Genomic DNA, 23,173 nt, shown 5'->3' with positions numbered 1-23,173 from the left:
TTGTACATGTTGAATTGTTGCTTTAAATTATCTCCGGTTTCAATCCCAGCAGTTGGATGAGATAGCGGAACATAATTACGTCACGGCAACGCTGCTTTTTCTACATTAAACTCTAATTTTAAATTAAAGTGGCATTCGGAGCGGGTAGTGAACACCCGCTAGTCGCGCCGGCAAAAACGTTTACTATACTTGTATTATTATAACCGGATAGGTTTCAAGTGAGTGCCATATGGAATTATGTTCTACATTGATTCCCATTAAAACAGCGCGCATTTCTCTGTCACTTGTCAAGAGGCAGAGAGCGCAGACACAGCCAGGACACGACGTTGATCACCAGCAGTGGCACGGCACAGGAAGCCGAACATTGAGGATATATATTCTAGATTTTTGTCGGCGTTAATTCAAAAAACAGTATTAGAACGGTTTCAATCCCACTGGTTTGGTGTCTGGTAGGACTAGGTTATTCTAGTTGATGAAATGACGGTGAGATGTTATATAAAACGAATAACGGAGATGAGATTATACAGAATATAACGTTAGGTTCACTAGAATCACATGTGATACTTCGACCGTACCGATCATTATGGCACATTAGGCAGCCAGATAACATTTACTGGATTTTTTTCTTGTAATTTAAAGGTGATTTTACAGCTACATCTAATCTCAGAAAGATTCAGAAAGATTCAGCTAGCTAGTTTGGTAGGTAAATGCTGGTATATCCAGTAGTGTGCATTTAATTTAGCTAACCGTAGACGGCTGACAAGCTAGCTAAAATGATGAGGTAGTATGCGTAGAATAATGCCCAACATTCTGAACAATGTTTACTGAATCATAGAATATATGTAATATTACAATATAGATAGCTAATTACGTTGGCTATTAAATAAATCGACCCGGCTATTACCCTTGGTTTTTGTGTGCCCATATTCCAATCTGACATAAATTGTCACCTATGCGAAATGGGCCCACATCTTAAATTAGAAAACAAAGAATTAGGCAGGCTACTTGAGAGATTAAGCTGATTACAGTTGTCCGCGTTTTTGGGATAGCTGCTGGCTAGCTAGTTTGGAAGTGTAGGAGCTTGCCGCTCTGTGTTCCTAAATCAGGGTCACTATTTCTAAATCGACTTTTTCAGTGCCGCCACAATGGACAGTCATACCGGGGACGACATGAGTGTCGGGGAGGTGGAACCCATGCCTGGCTATGCGGATCTCATAACGAGAGCATCAACAGTGATGCCCAGTGCCTTGAGAGGCTGTAGCACTTGCGGTCTAGAGCTCTCCAAAAGCACGCTCCTGGATAACGCTTATATTACCTGGACCGAAATCGGCCTTTTCTTCATCTGCGCGGTTATGTGGACGCAGATACGACGGGGACTAACAGAATGTCTGTTCCAGGTAGATACAGAAGCATTCTCAGCCTTCCACTCATTTTTGAATACTATACATCCACACATACACGTTTCCCCACAAATACATACATTCCTTCTTCAAGGACCATGAGCTGTATTCTCGTTCGTATAGGGGCCTTCTTTCAGAGTGCAGCCTTCAATGGCTCACTATAAGGGTGTTGTTAATGTCCCATGTTTCATGTACCTTGCATTATTAGTGGAATAAGAATAATTTGATTTCAATTATGATTAATCACATTTGACTTGTGAAGCCCACCACAGGATATGAAACACTGGTCCGCTTTGGTTTAAAAACATAAATTATTCTCTTGCTGAATTCACCAATTGTTACTGGGACTTGTCCTCTTGACAAGTTCATCATGATGCCCATCAAATTGAAGCATATTAGGAAGACCTTCATTCTGAGGAAGGCTATGCATAAGGCCTATATACTACGTTCAGATACCTTGAGTCTCTGTGTGTGTCATGTGGCCAAGATGAAGATCAGATACCAGGTTTAACAACCCTTTGCCCCAGCTAACGAGGCTGCTATAGAATAACAACTCCCAGGTTACAAAGACCAGAGCAGAGATGGAGAAAGCAAGCTTTGCAGAGGGGATTAAGGACCCATACACGGAAACCACAGACCTCCCTCATCACTGGGGATTGATTTAAGACAGTAGACTGATGAGGAAATCAATGCATGTGAGATCTAGTCTACTACAATATTGTCTCACAAACTGCTGTCACAGCACTAACACACGCGGGCTGTTTCTTAATTCCATACTTTTACGTTGAGATTTGTGTGTATTGTTGTGAATTGTTAGATATTACTGCACAGTTGGAACTTGGAAAACACAATCATTTCGCTACACCCGCAATAACATCTGCTATCTACACACCTACTCATTCAACGGTTTTTCTTTATTTTTACTATTTTCTACATTGTAGAATAATAGTGAAATAACACATATGGAATCATGTAGTAACCAGAAAAGTGTTAAACAAATAAAAATATATTTGAGATTTGAGATTCTTCAAATAGCCACCCTTTGCTTTGATGACAGCTTTGCACACTCATGGCATTCTCTCAACCAGCTTCACCTGGAATGCTTTTCCAACAGTCTTGAAGGAGTTCCCACATATGCTGAGCACTTGTTGGCTGCCTTTCCTTCACTCTGCGGTCCAACTCATCCCAAGCCATCTCAATTTGGCTGAGGTTGGGGGATTGTGGAGGCCGGGTCATCTGGCCTCCACATTCATGGTCAAATTGCTGCAAAGAGGCCTCCCAGGTGGCACAGTGGTCTAGGGCACTGCATCGCAGCGCTAGCTGTGCCACCAGAGACTCTGGGTTTGCGTCCAGGCTCGTCGCCCCACGGACCTCCCAGTCTGTGGGGCACAATTGGCCTAGCGTCGTCCGGGTTAGGGAGGGTTTGGCCGGTAGGGATATCCTTGTCTCATCGCGCACCAGCGACTCCTGTGGCGGGCTGGGCACAGTGCACGCTAACCAAGGTCGCCAGGTGCACGGTGTTTCCTCCGACACATTGGTGTGGCTGGCTTCCGGGTTGGTATGTGCGCTGTGTTAAGAAGCAGTGCGGCTTGGTTGGGTTGTGTTTCGGAGGACACATGACTTTCGACCTTTGTCTCTCCGGAGCCCATATGGGAGTTGTAGCGATGAGACAAGATAGTAACTACTAATAATTGGATACTATGAAATTGGGGAGAAAAAGTGGGACAGGCCTTCCCCAGGTGGTAAGGGTAGGTAACAACACATCCGCCACGCTGATCCTCAACACGGGGGCCCCTCAGGGGTGTGTGCTCAGTCCCCTCCTGTACTCCCTGTTCACTCATGACTGCACAGCCAGGCACGACTCCAACACCATCATTAAGTTTGCCTATGACACAACAGTGGTAGGCCTGATCACCGACAACGATGAGACAGCCTATAGGGAGGAGGTCAGGAGGTCAGAGACCTGACCGTGTGGTGCAAGAACAACAACCTCTCTCTCAACATGATCAAGACAAAGGAGATGATTGTGGACTACAGGAAAAGGAGGACCATGCACGCCCCATTCTCATCAAAGGGGCTGTAGTGGAGCAGGTTGAGAGCTTCAAGTTCCTTGGCGTCCACATCACCAACAACCTAACATGGTCCAAGCACACCAAGACAGTCGTGAAGAGGGCACAACAAATCTATTCCCCCTCAGGAGACTGAAAAGATTTGGCATGGGTCCTCAGATCCTCAAAATGTTTTACAGCTGCACCATCGAGAGCATCCTGATGGGTTGCATTACTGCCTGGTGTGGCAACTGCTCGACCTCCAACCGCAAGGCACTACAGAGGGTAGTGCGTACGGCCCAGTACATCACAGGGCCACGCTTCCTGCCATCCAGGACCTCTACACCAGGCAGGCCCTGAATATTGTCAAAGACTCCAGCCACCCTAGTAATAGACTGTTCTCTCTGCCACCGCACGGCAAGTGGTACCGGAGTGCCAAGTCTAGGTCCAAGAGGCTTCTAAACAGCTTCTACCCCTAAGCAATAAGACTCCTGAACAGCTAATCAAATGGCTACCCGTACTATTTGCATTGCCCCCCCCCCCCTCTTCTAACGCTGCTGCTACTCTCTGTTATTATCTATGCATAGTCACTTTAATAACTCTACCTACATGTAAATATTACCTCGACACTGGTACCCCCGCACATTGACTCTAAACCGGTACTCCCTGTATATAGCCCCACTATTGTTATTTGCTGCTGCTCTTTAATTATTTGTTATTCTTATCTCATCATTTTTTTGGGGAGGGGGGTATTTTCTTAAAACAGCATTGTTGGTTAAGGGCCTATAAGTATGCATTTCACTGTAAGGTCTACTACACCTGTTGTATTCGACGCATATGACAAATACATTTGGATGTGATTTGATTTGATTAAAGGACACCAATAATAAGAAGAGATTTGCTTGGGCCAAGAAACATGAGCAATGGACGTTAGACCAGTGGAAATTTGTCCTTTGGTGTGGAGTCCAAATTTGAGATTTTTAGTTCCTACCGCCATGTCTTTGTGAGACGCGGTGTGCATGAACGGATGATCTCCGCAGGTGTATTTCCCACTGTAAAGCATGGAGGAGGAGGTGTTATGGTGTGGGGGTGCTTTGCTGGTGACACTGTCAGTGATTTATTTAGAATTCAAGGCACACTTAACTAGCATGGCCAACACAGCATTCTGCAGCGATACGCCATCCTATCTGGTTTGGGCTTAGTGGGACTTTAATTTGTTTTTCAACAGGAAAATGACCCAACACACCTCCAGGCTGTGTAAGGGACATTTTACCAAGAAGGAAAGTGATGGAGTGCTGCATCAGATGACCTGGCCTCCACAATCCCCCAACCTCAACTAAATTGAGATGGTTTGGGATGAGTCGGACCGCAGAGTAAAGGAAAAGCAGCTCAGCATATGTGGGAACTCCTTCAAGACTGTTGGAAAAGCATTCCAGGTGAAGCTGGTTGAGAGAATGCCAAGAGTGTGCAAAGCTGTCATCAAGGCAAAGGGTGGCTATTTGAAGAATCTCAAATATAAAATATAATTTGATTTGTTTAACACTTTTTTGGTTACTTTATGATTCCATATGTGCTATTTCATAGTTTTGATGTCTTCACTATTATTCTACAATGTGGAAATAGTAGAAATAAAGAAAAACCCTTGGATTTGTAGGTGTTCTAAAACTTTTGACCAATTGTGTGTGTATGCGACCAATAACATTTAATTTGATTCGATTGTGCTCAAACTATCTTGAAAGATCGGCTATCCTCAATAAAACAATATTTCTAAATTCTAGGTAATTTGGTTGTTTCTTTGTTATTACACTGTATTGTCAAATGGTGTACAGTAAATGTACATGTTAGTCATTTAGCAGATGCTCTTATCCAGAGCGACTAGGATTAAGTGCCTTGCTCACTGACAGATTTTTATCTAGTCAGCTTGATGATTCAAACCAGTGACCTTTCGGTTACTGGGCCAATGCTCTTAACCGCTAGGCTACCTGCCAACCGGGTAAAGCAATATTCAACAATTCTAGGTTCTTTTGTCATTTATTTTAGAGTAGTAGTAGCATCTCTTTTATTTTTCTCTTACACACATTCGGTCAGTCAAGCAATTTATTACATCACCGTTTGCATATATTGGCCTATCAATGAATGAGAACATTAATAATCCTCCCAGTTTTGGGCTCCATGACAGGAAGGGTAATCTCTCAAGGCTCTGCTGAGAGATACACAGACTCTGATGCTCCCGCTTTGTTGGGGTTGACTGGGAGGGCCCTAACATCTAGTCCTCACAGATAGATGTGGCTCACAGCTCATTATTCTGACATTTGGCTGGGTAGGGGAGGAGTTGGGGTATGTGGTGCTAATACACTGTGTGTATTAGAATGGGCTTGTGGTAATGACTGGAGCAGAATAGGTGGAATGGTATTAAGGTGTTTGATGCCATTCCATTTGCTCTGTTCCGGCCAACTCTTTCCATGACATAGACTGCCCAGGTGAATCGAGGTGAAAGCTATGATCCCTTATTGATATCATCTGTTAAATCCACTTCAATCAGTGTAGATGAAGAGGAGAAGACAGGTTAAAGAAGGACATTTAGGTCTGGAGACAATTAAGACATGGATTGTGTATGTGTGCCTTTCAGAGGGTGAATGTGCAAGACTAAATATTTACGTGCCTTTGAACGGGGTATGGTAGTAGGTGCCAGGCTCACCAGTTTGAGTGTGTCAAGAACTGCAACGCTGCTGAGTTTTTCACGCTCAACAGTTTCCTTTGTGTGGTCTAGAATGGTCCACCACCCTAAGGACATCTAGCCCACTTGACACAACTGTGGGAAGCATTGAAGTCAACAATGGCCAGCATTCCTGTGGAACTTTTTCTAAATTTTGTTGAGTCCATGCCCCGATAAATCGAGGCTGTTCTGAAGGGAAAAGGGGTGCAACTCAATATTAGGAAGGTGTTCCTCATTTTTTGTATACTCAGTGTAGACGGATTGTCTGACAAGGTCATGAAAATGATGCACGCGTATCGATGTGGCCAGAAGCTGTCCGTTGTTGCCGTGTGTTGTTGCGTCATTGTAAATAAGAATTTGTTCATAACTGGCTTGCCTGGATAAATAAAGGTAAAGACAAAAAATGTGATTTTGAATATGCAGATAGCTAGCAACAATGACAAGAATCTGCCATGTTGGGAATCGGAAGTGGCTCCTTTCAGCTAGTTTAATCTTGTTCTTGATGCAAGGTCTTGATTTTAGGTGTTTTGACTGATTTCATGACAATGCTAATATGGCAAAAAAAATCGCTAGCTAGCTAACCAACAACTGTAAAGATTTATTTGAGAGACAAGTGCTTATTGTGCAAATGAATTTATGTTTTCAATAAACATTTGGAGACTAAATATAGTTACATATTGTCAACAATATAAGCCAAACGCATCTGTTTTACCCCATAGTTGCACACATACAGGTTTTGTTGGCACATTTGTGGTCAGAGAATACAGGGAATGGGCTGTTTTTCCTCTTAGTCATCATTACTATGGACGAGAAATGGCTTGAGGATTGAAAGTTAAAATGATTCCCACTCATTAGTCACTAAATTATTACAAATTGATGCAATGCTATGGGGGTATTTCTCCAATTACGTGTTTTTGTCTGTACTGCGTAAAATGCACCAAACAATGAACGAGAAGTGGGTTCAGTGTCAGGTAAACCATGTTAATGAAAATGAGCATCCTGCAATGCATTGAGGTTAACCTGCCGCCTTAGCTAGCTTTCATCTGAGAGAAATGGGTCACTGTGGACTTCAATATATCAGAACAACTACAGCCTCTTGTAGAATTAAGGTACGCCATAAACAAAACACAAGGCATATGATTAAAGGTCCTGGGTGCTCCTGCTCCACTACTCCTTAAATATTTGAAGCTGTCAGGAAACAATACCCACGACCTCTGTCTCTGTGGCTGCATGGGCTTATAAAGGAGCATATGAGATGGAAGGGGAGAAGAGAGAGAGAGATGGTGTTACAGCGATAGGACCCACAATGAACCTACTGACTGACTGACTGAATCTCATGCAGTTACAGTAGTCTCTCTCCTAGAGGTCGAATGATTAATCGGAATGGCCGATTTCAAGTTTTCATAACAATCGGAAATCGGTATTTTTGGACAAAGATTTTGCTAATTAATATTTTTTTAATTTTTTTACACCTTTATTTAACTAGGCAAGTCAGTCAAGAACATATTCTTATTTTCAATGACGGTCTAGGAACGGTTGGTTAACTGCCTTGTTCAGGGGCAGAACGACAGATTTTTTACCTTGTCAGCTCGGGGGATTCAATCTTGCAACCTTACAGTTAACTAGTCCAACGCTCTAACCACCTGCCTCTCATTGCACTCCACGAGGAGCCTGCCTGTTATGCGAATGCAGTAGAAACCAAGGTAAGTTGCCAGCTAGCATTAAACTTATCTTGTAAAAAACAATCAATCATAATCACTAGTTAACTACACATAGTTGATGATAATACTAGTTTATCTAGCGTGTCCTGCGTATAATCGATGCAACGCAGTGGGGTGATTCAACAAAAGCGCATTTGCGAATAAAGCACAATTGTTGCACGACTGTACCTAACCATAAACACCAATGCCTTTCTTAAAATCAATACACAGAAATATATATTTTTAAACCTGCATATTTAGCTAAAAGAAATCCAGGTTAGCATGCAATATTAACCAGGTGAATTGTGCCACTTCTCTTGCGTTCATTGCACGCAGATTCAGCGTATATGCAACAGTTTGGGCAGCCTGTCTCATTGCGAACTAATTTGCCAGAATTTTACATAATTATGACATAACATTGAAGGTTGTGCAATGTAACAGGAATATTTAGACTTAGGGATGCCACCCGTTAGATAAAATACCGAATGTGTCACATTCGTCATAACGAGGAGACCAAGGCGCAGCGTGATAAGAATACATTCTTCTTTTATTACACGAAGAACACTAAAGCTATAAGACACGAGTTCTGACCTGCAACTACACATAGACAATAACCCACAAAACCAAAATGGAAAAATGGCAACCTAAATAGGATCCCCAATCAGAGACAACGATAAACAGCTGTCTCTGATTGGGAACCATTTCAGTCCACCATAGACCTACATTTACCTAGACAATACCAAAACCCCATAGATATGCAAAAACCCCATAGATATACAAAAACCCTAGACAAGACAAAAACACATACCACCCTCGTCACACCCTGACCGAACCAAAATAATAAAGAAAACAAAGATAACTAAGGTCAGAGCGTGACAGTACCGGGAGTCCGCAAACCTAAACCTATATGGGAAGGTCTGGGTGGGCAGCTAACCTCTGTGGCGGCTCTGGTTCTGGACACCGCCCCTCTTCTTTACACTGAGTCCGCTCTTGTAGTACTGACCTGTTGATCACCGTTGGATGCTCTGGACTGCGGATCCTCGCCATAGGCCCCGGGCTGGGGACCCTCGCTGCGTGGATCATCGCCAGATGTTCTGGACTGGGGACCGTTGCTGGAGACCCCGGACTGGGGACCGTCGCTGGAGGCTCCGGACTGTGGCCCGTCGTTGGAGGCTCCGGACTATGGCCCGTCATTGGACGTTCCGGACTGTAGCCCGTCGTTTGAGGTACTGTCGCCGGACGCTCTGGACTGGGTACTGTCGCCGGACGCTCTGGACTGGGTACTGTCGCCGGACGCTCCGGACTGCCGAGGCGCACTGTAGGCCTGGTGCGTGGTGCCGGCACTGGTGGTACCGGGCTGGGGACACGCACCTCAGGGAGAGTGCGAGGAGCAGGAACAGGGCGTACTGGACCCTGGAGGCCTGGTCCATGGTGCCGGCACTGGTGGTACCGGGCTGGGGACACGCACCTCAGGGCGAGTGCGAGGAGCAGGAACAGGGCGTACTGGACCCTGGAGGCGCACTGTAGGCCTGGTGCGTGGTGCCGGAATTGGTGGTACCGGGCTGGTGACACGCACCTCAAGGCAAGTGCGGGGAGGAGGAACAGGAAGTACTGGACCCTGGAGGCGCACTGGAGGCCTGGTGCGTGGTGCCGGAACTGGTGGTAATGACCAAAGGCTCGTATTTCTGTGTGTTATTATGTTATAATTAAGTCTATGATTTGATAGATCAGTCTGTCTGAGCGGTGGTAGGCAGCAGCAGGCTTGTAAGCATTAATTCAAACAGCACTTTCGTGTGTTTTGCCAGCAGCTCTTCGCCAGCACAGCGCTGTTTATGACTTCAAGCCTATCAGCCTTATGGCTGGTGTAACCGATGTGAAATGGCTAGCTAGTTAGCGGGGTGCGCGCTAATAGCGTTTCAAAAGTCACTCGCTCTGAGACTTGGAGTAGTTGTTCCCCTTGCTCTGCATGGGTAACGCTGCTTCGAGTGTGGCTGTTGTCGATGTATTCCTGGTTCGAGCTCGGGTAGGAGCAAGGAGAGGGACGGAAGCTATACTGTTACACTGGCAATACTAAAGTGCCTATAAGAACATCCAATAGTCAAAGGTATGAAATACAAATGGTATAGAGAGAAATAGTCCTATAAATACTATATTAGCTACAACCTAAAACCTCTTACCTTGGAATATTGAAGTCTCATGTTAAAAGGAACCTCCAACTTTCATATGTTCTCATGTTCTGAGCAAGGAACTCAAACGTTAGCTTTTTTACATGGCACATATTGCACTTTTACTTTCTTCTCCAACACTTTGTTTTTGTATTATTTAAACCAAATTGAACTTGTTTCATTATTTATTTGAGGCTAAATAGATTTTTATTGATGTATTATATTAAGTGTTCATTCAGTATTGTTGTAATTGTCATTATTACAAATACATTTTAAAAAATCGACCGATTTGGTCCTCCAATAATCGGTATGGTATCAGCATTGAAAAACCATAATCAGTTGACCTCTACTCTCTACCCCTACAAACCCCCTGACCACGCAGGAAAAACTCTTGGCACTAATGAGCTATAACTAGAACACATACTTCTATCCTTGAAAATCTGATATTGAGTCTGACATTGTGGCTCATGTCTTCACATAAGATGGCCTCTGACTTTACTGTCAAAAACTATTTTTAAGGACTTTCTATTTAGAGGATAGATACGCACATTGTTGAGCTCTGATGTGCAGAAGGCTCAGAGCTGCTTCAGCCTTTTTAGTTACTGATATTATTACACAGTCTTAACTCGGTCACTGCAGTGCACCGAGGGCAGAGGTGTCTCCTAAGAAGACTTGGGCTTAGACAATATACTGTAGGGCCGAAAAAGGCTCTCTCGATCAGTGTTTGCCACGTGTAAAGCATGGGGATGCTGTTTATGGTTGACAGTACTACCAAGTGTAAGTGTATCTGACATTTCATTGCCATACGACTTGCTTATACGATCAGGAATGGGCAGTAGGTCACGTGTGAATGAACCTGGGGCCTGTAGGGCCGTCAGATCATCTTTTTTGTTTAATTTAGTCAGGGAAACCCATTTGAGACCAGGGTCTCATTTACAATGGTGCCATCAGGAAAACAATAAAACAAATTCAAAATGATACATAACATTTTTATAAACTACAAATTACAGAATCAACACTACAGTTTCAAACACTACAAAGACAATTCAAATCCGAACAGTTGAAATTCTCATTAAATTCATTCAACATTAAGTCCTAAACTGCCCTAGAGGCACCAGAGAGTCAAGATGAGTTTTGTAGGCTATTCCAAAAAGGAGGGGCACTTAAACTGAAGGCAGATTTACCTAGATCTGTATATACTTTTCTGGAACCTCAAGAGTCAACCATACCTGTGAACAGGTTGGGTGTCTCATATTATAATTTTTTATTATAGTGAACTGAGTTAGATCGGAAGCTTGTGTGGTAGAGCTTTGTAAACAAAAAGGGAGTAATGAAGTGATCTACGGGACTTTATGTCACGCCCTGACCATAGAGAGCCTTTTATTCTCTATGTTGGTTTGGTCAGGGTGTGACTAGGGTGGGTTATCTAGGTTATTGTATGTCTATGTTTGCCTGGTATGGTTCCCAATCAGAGGCATCTGTTTATCGTTGTCTCTGATTGGGGATCATATTTAGGCAGCCATTTCCCCCACTGTGTTTTGTGGGATCTTGTTGTGTGTAGTGGCCAGAGAGCACTCCATGACTTCACGTTTCGCTTTGCTCTTTATTTTATTTGTGAGTTTCATTTCAATGAAACATGTGGAACTCTACGTACGCTGCGCCTTGGTCCGACATTGATTATAAAGATTGTGACAGAAGATCCCACCAACAAAGGACCATGCAGCGTGCCCAAGAGGAAGAAGTATCCTGGACTTGGGAAGAGATTCTGGATGAGAAGGGATCCTGGACTTGGGAAGAAATCCTGGCAGGACAGGATCGCCTTCCATGGCGGGAGATGCAAGGAGAGAATGGAGGACAGTGACGACGCCAGGGTTTGGGGCCACAGCGCAACCCCAAAAGACAGCACAAATTAATTTTTTGGGGCGGGGGCACATGGAGTGGTCGGCGGAGTTGAGGGGTGAGTCAGAGACCGTCGAGGAGTTATTGGATAGATTGGAGGAGAGTGAACGGCGGGGAGAGTTAAAGACCTTCGAGGAGTTGTTGGATAAATTGGAAGAGAGTGAAGCGAGAGAGCTTCCAGCGACGATTCCCATTCCCAGCTCAATGGCCGGGGCCCTCTTCTACACTGATGCCCAGTCCGGGCACGGCGACGTTTCACAGTCCAGAACCTCCAACGACAGTCCACAGTCCGGAACCTCCAACGACGGTCCACAGTCCAGAACCTCCAACAACAGTCCACAGTCCAGAACCTCCAACGACGGTCCACAGTCCAGAACCTCCAACGACGGTCCACAGTCCAGAACCTCCAACAACAGTCCACAGTCCAGAACCTCCAACAACGGTCCACAGCCCGGAACCTCCTGAGACGGTCCATAGCCCGGAACCTCCTGAGACGGTCCACAGCCCGGAACCTCCTGAGACGATCCACTGCCCGGAACCTCCTGAGAAGGTCCACTGTCCGGAACCTCCTGCGACGGTCCACTGTCCGGAACCTCCTGCGACGGTCCACTGTCCGGAACCTCCTGCGACGGTCCACGGCCTTCCCCTGCACGAGGCCCGGTCCGAGCACAGCGTCCAGTCCAGTTCCATGGCAGGAGTCCTTCTCTGCGCCGATGTCCAGTCCAGGCACGGCGTCCAGTCCCGCTCCATGGGAGGAGCCTTCCTCTGCGCTGATGTCCAGTCCAGGTACAGCGGTCAACTCAGCACCATGGCCGGAGCCCTCTTTGGCGCCGGTGCCCAGTCTGGGTGCGGCGTACAACCCAGCTCCATGGCCGGGCCCTCCTCTACGTCGATGCCCAGTCCGGGCACGGCGTTCTAACCGGCTCCATATCCACGAGCGGAGTGGGTACTTCGACCCGCACCGGAGCCGCCCCTGACGTTAGGTGCCCACCCGGACCCTCCCCTATTGAGTCAGGTTTTGCGACCAGAGGGGGGGGGGGGTTACTGTCACGCCCTGACCATAGAGAGCCTTTTATTCTCTATGTTGGTTTGGTCGGGGTGTGACTAGGGTGGGTTATCTAGGTTGCTATATGTCTGTTTATCGTTGTCTCTGATTGGGAATCATATTTAGGCAGCCATTTCCCCCACTGTGTTTTGTGGGATCTTGTTTGTGTGTAGTGGCCTGTGAGCACTCCATGACTTCACGTTTCATTTAGCTCTTTATTGTTTTTGTGAGTTTAATTTCAATGAAACATGTGGAACTCTACGTACGCTGCGCCTTGGTCCGACATTCATTATAACGATCGTGACACTTTAATGAGGACCAGCCAACATTTTGATAGAGGATGCAGTGGTGTGTATTTAAACTGGGTGCTATGGTAGACAGCATCCACAGTTTTAATGGTAGTGAATGTTGCATTCCCATAAACAGTGTCACCAAAGTCAAGAACTGTCAGGGAAGTTGACTGTACTATCTGCTTCCTGCTGTTTAGGGAGAGGCATCTATTTCCATAAAAGAAGCCTACTTTAAATCTCAGCTTCTTAACTACAGTAGCTCATACATATGTTTTTTAAACGTCAAATTATTGTCAATCCAAAAGCCTAGATATTTATAGGCAGGAACCTGCTAGATGAAATAACCATCCAATGCATAAATAAATTGGGTGTCGTCGTCTGAAGAGGAGGAATCGGACCAAAGCGCAGCGTGGTAAGTGTTCATGACTTTTTATTTAAACTGAACACTATAACAAAAGAACAAAGAGAATAAACAAAACTGAAACAGTCCTGTCAGGTGCAGAAAACACTAAACAGAAAATAACTATCCACAAACGCAGGTGGGAAAAAGGGTACCTAAGTATGGTTCCCAATCAGAGACAACGATAGACAGCTGTCCCTGATTGAGAACCATACCCGGCCAAAACATAGAAATAGAAAATGATAGAAACACAAAACATAGAATGCCCACCCCAACTCACGCCCTGACCAAACCAAAATAGAGACATAATAAGGATCTCTAAGGTCAGGGCGTGACAAAATGTATAGTCCATCTGAAATATTTATACGAGAATTAAAAAAACTGCATACATTTAGTTTTTCCCTCGTGAAGTTCCAATTTTTAATCAACAAGGACTTTTTGCAAGGTGACAAAATCAGATTGCTGCTCTAACTTAGCCTGTTCAGCCGTAGGGGCAATAGTGTACATAACAGTGTCATCTGCATACAAATACATGTTACAGGTTTTTGCAGATAGACCAATATTATTTACACTGAGTATACAAACATTAGGAACAACTGCTCTTTCCATGATAGACTGACAAGGTGAATCCGGGTGAAAGCTATGATCCCTTATTGATGTCACTTGTTAAATCCACTTCAATCAGTGAATACCGGTTAAGAATGATTTTTAAGCCTTGAGACAATTGAGACATTGATTGTGTATGTGTGCAATTCAGAGGGTGAATGGGCAAGACAAAATATGTAAGTGCCTTTTCCATGCTGGCTCAGCACACCCAGCTCCTATTATCGGGGTCAATAGGGCCCTGATACATGGCCGGCCTGCTTCTCAACAGTCACAGCATCTCAGGGACCAGCCAAATGCGCCAGACCAAAGTGAAATGCACTCAGCAGCAGTTTATAACCCTATTATGAATTCCTCATTCCCTTCCCTCCCACTGCCACTCACAGCTGATACGTGTAGGTGAAGCATTAACCTGGTTTGAGGGCTTATCAGCATTAGGCTGTGTAAAAACCACTTGAGGAAGAAGGTGCCCTCAACCGCAGGTCTAGAATCAGATTACCCTACTCCATGATCCTAATCTTAAGGTGCAGCTACTTTTGAAGCGTATGTTGTGCCCTATAAACTAATATGTAACACTGTAAAGACATTAGGTTTCTACATCGTGCCTCATCCCGATGATGACAAAGATGATTCTGGCCCAGTGGGAGTGAGATTTTTGGAGAATGTATCCTTGATTTGCAGATCCATATATGGTTTCAGGTTGGTGGAGATGGGGTTGGCGACTGTTGAGTCTGTGAAAGTAACTCTATGTGGACTTGTGGTTATTTTTTGCATTTCTTCCATCCACAAGGAGATGGACAAGAGCTGTGACTTAATTTGCTCTCTGAAGCAGGGTGCTGCTGAAGGACTGATAACTGGGGTGACTTTAACTGTTGAGGAGGGTCAACTGAAATGGATTATTCCCGACGTCTGTGACGCCCACTGTTTGGTGCAATGCAGACCCAGTGAAGACCTGGTGAAACAGAAGACACTGTATGTCCTGTTGAATTTTGAGTTTTTACCCAACAAAGTTCAAGTTAGGATATGTCAGTTATCCCGTGAGAGCTTTTGTCCCGAACCCATTATGGTGTTTTAGGTGCCAAGCTTATGGTCATGTTGCAACAGTGTGCAGGAGGGAGATTCCGAGATGTGAGCAGTATGCAGGAGGGCATGAGACAAAGAAATGTGTAGTATTGATGGAAAAAGTTGTGTGTGTTTACTGTAGGGGTACCTATGGCGCTGGAGATCAGAAGTGTCCGGTGAGAGGAAGGCAGGTTGAGGTTGCCAGGATCAGAGCAGTGCAGGTATGCTGAGGCAGTGAAGAGAGTAGTAGAGGAAGGTCCAGGGCGAGGGATGCTAAGAGGATCCCTGTGAGTAGGCTGAGAGCAATAGAGAGTGATAGGAATAACGTGCTTCAGTAAGGTTGGTTTCTTAGCGTTCATAGCCATGGTTATCAACTATACCGCAGACATGGAACGTAAATCACTGAAAACAGATGTTGTGGCAGCTGCAGAGAAGTACTTGGGTGTAACAGATTTTACTGCAGAAGTGTTACAAGGTATTGAACGATAGCGCCCAGTCCTCCCAGGCTGTCGACCTGGTTTAGGATCAGATAGGACAAAGTAGTGTGAAGGTGGTAAGGGTTAGTTAGTAAGGCAATTTTATTTCCTTTTTTCCCCTTCCTTTTTATGTTACAAAGAATAGGGAGGCCGTGACCAGCCTCACACTTTAGTACAGTAGGTGGTAGGTGGTGGTCCGGCAAAGCAAGTTTGAAGAAGAAGAAGCTATTCCCTTTTCTTTCTGTGCCACCAAATATTTGGATATATTGGTATAGTTAGCTAGCCAAGATCGTTTGACCTGTTTGTGCAAGTCGTTTTTGCTGTATAGTCATGCACCCATTTTATTTATTTTTTTTAACCTTTATTTAACTAGGCAAGTCATTTAAGAACAAATTCTTATTTTCAATGACGGCCTATGAACACTGCCTTGTTCAGGGGCAGAACAACAGATTTGTACCTTGTCAGCTGGGGGAATCAAACTTGCTACCTTTCGGTTACTAGCCCAATGCTGTAACCACAATGCTACCCTGCCGCCCCATTGAATCTGCACTCTTGTTTTCTCCAGAGTACTCGGAAACATTGGTACAGCGAAGCCTTATCTTTACATTAATTATTATCTGGGAGATGTTTTTCCTAGTCGCACAGTGCTTCCAAAATAAAACTCTGGTCGCACAGCAAAATGTTTTGTCGCATATGCAACCAAATTGGTTGCACTTTAGATCCCTGTTAACAGGTAACTGTAGTAGTGAGCTGTATTAGTATAGTACAACTAATTTTGTCTTAATTCAAAGTCCCAACAGCCCAGAATTTAAGAGATGATCCTTACATGTCCTCATATAAAGCTTTATTAAGTGTTGATATATACAGTAACTGGCTTCAACCAAATAGCGTATGAAGAAGCAGCTCCAAAACCTCTTTAGACAACACTCAAATCATTACCAAAGCAGAGAGGCAGTCCTTTATAAATGATTCACACACCAAATCCTATAAATCACTTGTGTTTGCATCCTGTCTTTCCCCTGGCAAGCGGGAATGCACAGCCATGACCACAATAGCGTTTTTTCCCTCTCTCTTCTCTTCTCAAGGCAACCACTTGGTACGTAGACAAAAACACATTGCGGCTGTTCAACTTGGCAGAGCTCTGTAACCCCAACAACAAAGCTACTCTATGACAATACGATTGGGAGGGCAAAGGAAATGTGAGCTCATTGTCTCCTCAGGACACTGTAACTCTGCAAAGGCCAGAGTCTGAAAGAGTCGTGGTGGGAGTGAACCTTCATTAGTAGTAGGCAAGAAACACATGGCTAAGCGTTTTAATCACCACTTCATTAAGTCAGGATTCCTATTTGACTCAGCCCTCTTCCTTGCCCATCTAATATTTCCTCATCTCCCACCCCTTCTAATGCAAATAGCCCCAATGTTCCCATTGCTTGGAAGGCAGCAATGGTTTGTCCTTTATTTAAAGGGGGAGATCATGCTAATCCTAACTGTTATAGGCCTATTTCTATTTTGCCCTGTTAATTAAAAGTGTTGGAAAAGCCTGTCTATAATCAACTGACTGGCTTTCTTGATGCCTGTAGTATTCTCTCTGGTATGCAATCTGGTTTCCGCTCAGGTTACGGATGTGTCACTGCAACCTTAAAGGTCCTCAATGATGTCACCATTGCCCTTGATTCTAAGCAATGTTGTGCTGCTATTTTGTTTGACTTGGCCAAAACTTTTGATACAGTAGACCATTCCATTCTAAGGGGTATTGGTGTCTCTGAGGGGTCTTTGGCCTGGTTTGCTAATTACCTCTCTCAAAGAGTGCAGTGTATAAAGTCAGAACATCTGCTGTCTCAGCCACTGCCTATCACCAAGGTAGTACTCCAAGGCTCAATCCTAGGCCCCACAGTCTTCTCAATTTACATCAACAACATATCTCAGGCAGTAGGAAGCTCTCTCTCCGATGTACAGTGGGGAGAACAAGTATTTGATACACTGCCGATTTTGCAGGTTTTCCTACTTACAGAGCATGTAGAGGTCTGTAATTTTTATCATAGGTACAGAATCTATACAAAAATCCAGAAAATCACATTGTATGATTTTTAAGTAATTAATTTGCATTTCAATTTGCATTTTATTGCATGACATAAGTATTTGATACAGAAAAGCAGAACTTAATATTTGGTACAGAAACCTTTGTTTGCAATTACAGAGATCATATGTTTCCTGTAGTTCTTGACCAGGTTTGCACACACTGCAGCAGGGATTTTGGCCCACTCCTCCATACAGACCTTCTCCAGATCCTTCAGGTTTCGGGGCTGTTGCTGGGCAATACGGACTTTCAGCTCCCTCCAAAGATTTTCTATTGGGTTCAGGTCTGGAGACTGGCTAGGCCACTCCAGGACCTTGAGATGCTTCTTACGGAGCCACTCCTTAGTTGCCCTGGCTGTGTGTTTCGGGTCGTTGTCATGCTGGAAGACCCAGCCACGACCCATCTTCAATGCTCTTACTGAGGGAAGGAGGTTGTTGGCCAAGATCTCACGATACATGGCCCCATCCATCCTCCCCTCAATACGGTGCAGTCGTCCTGTCCCCTTTGCAGAAAAGCATCCCCAAAGAATTATGTTTCCACCTCCATGCTTCACGGTTGGGATGGTGTTCTTGGGGTTGTACTCATCCTTCTTCTTCCTCCAAACACGGCGAGTGGAGTTTAGACCAAAAAGCTCTATTTTTTGTCTCATCAGACCACATGACCTTCTCCCATTCCTCCTCTAGATCATCCAGATGGTCATTGGCAAACTTCAGACGGGCCTAGACATGTGCTGGCTTGAACAGGGGACCTTGCGTGCGCTGCAGGATTTTAATCCATGACGGCGTAGTGTGTTACTAATGGTTTTCTTTGAGACTGTGGTCCCAGCTCTCTTCAGGTCATTGACCAGGTCCTGCCGTGTAGTTCTGGGCTGATCCCTCACCTTCCTCATGATCATTGATGCCCCACGAGGTGAGATCTTGCATGGAGCCCCAGACCGAGGGTGATTGACCGTCATCTTGAACTTCTTCCAATTTCTAATAATTGCGCCAACAGTTGTTGCCTTCTCACCAAGCTGCTTGCCTATTGTCCTGTAGCCCATCCCAGCCTTGTGAAAACATTCAGTGGGAGAAACATTTCCCATGAAAAGAAGACATTAGAAAAAACAACAGTGATGAATTGAATTGGTGCAAAGGTGAAGTGGTCTGTTAAAATGCCATCAGGATGACACTGAGTGGTCCGACTTCTCTCCAGAGGAGCAAAGCATTAGTGTGAGATGCATTTGTGTCTTCAATCATTAGGAGTGTGTGTGATCCTCCAATTTGTTGGGGGGGTTAATATCCCCTCCGAGACCAGGTGGAGAGCTGGGGTTGCCTACTCAGCACTTGTCACACGCAACCCTAACACACACACACCACAGAGCAACAGAGAGAGCAGCTCCAGGAGTGTAGGCTAGTGTGTGTGTGTTCTCATGTGGGTATGGTTTGTTTGTGTTTTGTCACGTGTGTTATGTGTTTATGGTGCGTTGTCTATGGAGTGTGAGTAGGCCTATTTCTCTTTTCCAGCATGGTGTTGGTGTATCATGTTTTTCCTCTCATGTGTATATGTAGCCGGTGCTATACTACACCGCTGTAACTCTGCGTTGTGTGTGGTTGATAGAGACCATAAACGTGGACTTTGGAGATCAGGTAGTTTTAATCAAGCAGAATTGACTCTCTGCATCTTGCATCTGCATCCAAAAGGAAATAAAACATTTGTAGAGCACATCTGTTCTGAGAATCGTCGCCTCTTTCTCTCTCAGTGCATCAAAATGATTTCAAATACAAAAATTAATACACTCTCTCCTTATTATACATAACATATTTTACATTGATAAAACCACATACCTGCATCCAAAAGGAAATAAAACATTTGTAGAGCACATCTGTTCTGAGAATCGTCGCCTCTTTCTACAACAGATGCACAATAGGAGGGACTGGGATCATTCGAGGAGCTAGCCATCGTTCACACATACAATAGCCTGCTAATACCTTAGCTAGCTATTAACCACATGTTGAATTCAGAATATTGATATCGTCCTAAAAAGTACAATTACAAGTGCATCTTAACAATACCATCCATTTATGAGTAACCTCTAAATATACATCATTATTCATGAACAAAACATTGTGTGTATGACTTTGTACTTAAAAGAATCAAACTTTTCTGAAGACAGAAAAAGCGTGCCTACCTCTCTCAGTGCATCAAAATGATTTGAGCACGAGCACGCCGGGCAAAACGTAAGTACACACTCCCCTTCTCCCAGGATGCAGGCATGCATAACAAATCAACACAACATATTGATATATGAACCTGGTGAAATTCACATAGTACTTCAACAACTGTTACATTCACCCCTCCTGAATTTCACCAACCTTGTAAAACAACAAAATAACCTACCAAGCTCAAGGCTTAATTCTGAATTCAGCTCAAAGCTACCCATAGGGTTCAGGGCAAGCGAAAGTTGGTCAGGCCTTCAACTGCCCCTAGATGCATAGTGCCTCTTACACTATATCTACATTCTTAGCCTTAAAAAAAATCCTGTACTAAATCATCTCTGTACTATGTTAAACTTACACCTTCTGGTGGGTTGACTCTATTAGTCTCTTTACTGGTTTAACTACCCTCCCCGCCCTTGTGCGACCTGCCACTGGGCTAGGGGCCATAGTAACTAACGGTGGCTCTGGCCTTAGATCATTGATCAGAGGTGAGTTTGAAGGAATCAGCTCCAGAATCTCAGAGGTGCTTCCCCGGTCATTTTCCTCAAGAAAACAAGGTTCTTCTGGGTCTGACTTTCCATCCGATGTCCAGAGTTCGGAGTAATCGCTTGAATCCTCCGCCAGCCAGGATGCACTTTCCTCCCCAGAGTCCTCCATGTCTTCCCTGTCCAGTCCATCGCCGGAGTGGGTGGCCTCTCCTGCATCTACATTGATTGAAGGCCCTGCAGCATCACTGTCATTGAAGTGTACTGAATCATCAATTTCAAATGGCAGGAAATTCACCTGCAGCAGTAGATTCCTGTGAACCACTTTCTCTCTGCCATAACGATCTTGGATTATGTACGTGTGAGTTTGTGGATTGACTGAAGTCACTGTGAAAATCTCGGGGTTCCACTTGTCAGCCAACTTGCGGCGGCCCCTTTCACCCTTGTTGGCGATGAGGACACGATCCCCCATGGACAAACCGATGCCTTTAACCCGCTTGTCATACTCCCGACCTTGTCGTCTCTGTTGCTTGTCAGTGTGCCTTTGGGCAACACTCATAGCTTCCTTCAGCCCAGTGATCAGAGTCTCGACATACTTGTTGCAATCCACAACACTGGAGTCATCCAAAACATTGCGGAACATAACATCCACTGGTAGCCGAGGGACTCTACCAAACATGAGAAAGAATGGAGCATAGCCCGTAGTCTCGTGAACAGTGGCATTGTAGGCAAATGTTAATGACTGGATTTGTTCAGGCCAATGTTCTTTGGTTTTCAAGGGCAGACTCCTGAGCATGCTACCTAAAGTCCTGTTGAAGCGTTCAGTTTCTCCATTCCCCATTGGGTGATATGCTGTGGTTCTGGACTTTTGGACACCGGAGAGCTTAAGCAGTTCTGCTATTAGCTCACTCTCAAAATTTGCGCCTTGATCAGTATGGATCCTTGATGCAAAGCCGTAGACACAGAAGACATGATCCCACAGTTTACGAGCTACTTGCTTGGCTGTCTGGTTTCTGCATGGCCATGCATGGGCAAGTTTAGTGAAGTGGTCAGTCACCACCAGAACATCAACTGAGTTCTTCTTACTGTCTTCCGCTGTCCAAAAATCCAAACACACCAACTCCATGGGAGAGCAAGTTTTGATGCTCTCTAACGGGGCTCTAGCCGCTGGCTCTGGTGTCTTTGCTAGAACGCATCTCTGGCAGCAGCGCACATACTCCTTGATGTCTCTCTCCATTGCCGGCCAGAAAAATCTCTGCCTGGCCAGAGCTAGAGTTCTAGCTTGGCCTTGATGTCCTGCAAGGTCGTGAATGCCAGTCATCGCTTTGAGTCTCAACACCTCTGGCAAGACATACTGGAACCTTCTCCGGTTTGTGTGACTCTCCTTAATGACACGATACAGAACTCCCTCTCTTAGGATCAAGCGATCCCACTGTTTCATCAGCAACAACACTTTAGAAGAAACACTGTATCGATCTCGTCTGGTGGGCCGTTTCTTATCGAAGACGAAAGGGATGACCTTGGAAGTCACAGAGTCTTGCAGCTGGAAATCTCGAAGTTCCTCGTGCGAGAGTTCAGGCAAAGTGTCAATACCAGGAGAAAGCAGCCGTTGGGTGTTGGAACCAAGCTGGATTGCTTGCATCTCCATTGAACATTCCCAGTCAATATGGAGCTGACATATGGCCTTCACTTCAGCAGTGGTCAAAGAGGTTATCTCCTGGGGATAAGAAGCCCAACGGAAGGCATCTTGGACATCATCATTCAGTGTCCCAACAGCCTCAGACAGAAGTGCTAGGTAGGACTCCCTCATCAGTCTCTGCGCGACAGTCACTGCAAAGGGATCGCGGCTCAGTGCATCTGCTACTGTGTTCTTGCTGCCTGGGATACGCTTCAAATCAAAGTTGTACGGTGCCAGCTTGGCAACCCATCTTTGCTCGCAAGCGTCCAGCTTGGGTTTTGTCATGATGTACGTTAACGGGTTACTATCTGTCCAGACAGTGAACTCGTGCCCCTTAAGCCAGTGACTGAATTTCTCACACACACTCCATTTCAGTGCTAGAAATTCAAGTCTGTGTGCCGGGTACCTTCTCTGCGACTTACTCAGTGTCTTGCTCGCAAATGCTATGGGCCTTGCCTTATCTTCACCTTCAGGTACTTGGCAAAGCACAGCCCCAAGACCATCCAAGGAAGCGTCAGTGAAGAGAATGAACGGCCTCTCGAAATCAGGGTGAGCTAGCATGACACAATTCAAAAGAGCATCCTTCAGCTTCTGGAATGCAACGACACACTCCTCAGTCCAATCCGATAGCGTCAGCTTCCGGAAAATCCCACTGTTGCCCTTCTTCCCATCTCTTCCTCTTCTCTTTTGACCCCCAGTGAGTGCAAACAAAGGTCTGGCTATAGCAGAACAGTCAGGAATGAAGTGCTGGTAATATAATACCATACCCAAGAAGGATTTCAGCCTCCGAGCAGAGGGAGTGCATCCATCTGCCTCCATCAGCTGAGCTTGGCTCATCTTGGCAATGGCCTCCACCTTCTCAGGATCCACTGACACACCGTCCTCTTTAATGATATGTCCGAGGAATTTCACTGTTCTTCGTAGAAAGTGGCAT

The 23,173-nt window shown here is 45.0% G+C and overlaps 1 protein-coding gene across 1 annotated transcript in view; it reads left to right on the top strand.

Moving 5' to 3' along the window:
- Positions 1-125: 125 nt before the first annotated feature.
- Positions 126-23,173, top strand: part of LOC139373816 (ceramide synthase 1-like) — a 65,566-nt gene continuing 42,518 nt past the window's right edge. The window contains exon 1 of the mRNA XM_071114887.1: positions 126-1,397. Within this exon, the coding sequence (XP_070970988.1) occupies positions 1,146-1,397 (252 nt within the window). The 5' untranslated portion in view covers positions 126-1,145. The remainder of the gene's footprint in view (positions 1,398-23,173) is intronic.

The sequence above is a fragment of the Oncorhynchus clarkii genome, chromosome 1 (genome assembly GCF_045791955.1).
Source record: "Oncorhynchus clarkii lewisi isolate Uvic-CL-2024 chromosome 1, UVic_Ocla_1.0, whole genome shotgun sequence".
NCBI classification, from domain to species: Eukaryota; Metazoa; Chordata; class Actinopteri; order Salmoniformes; family Salmonidae; genus Oncorhynchus; species Oncorhynchus clarkii.
The sequence above is the reverse complement of the archived record's forward strand: the minus strand, read 5'-3'. Positions and strand labels throughout refer to the sequence as shown.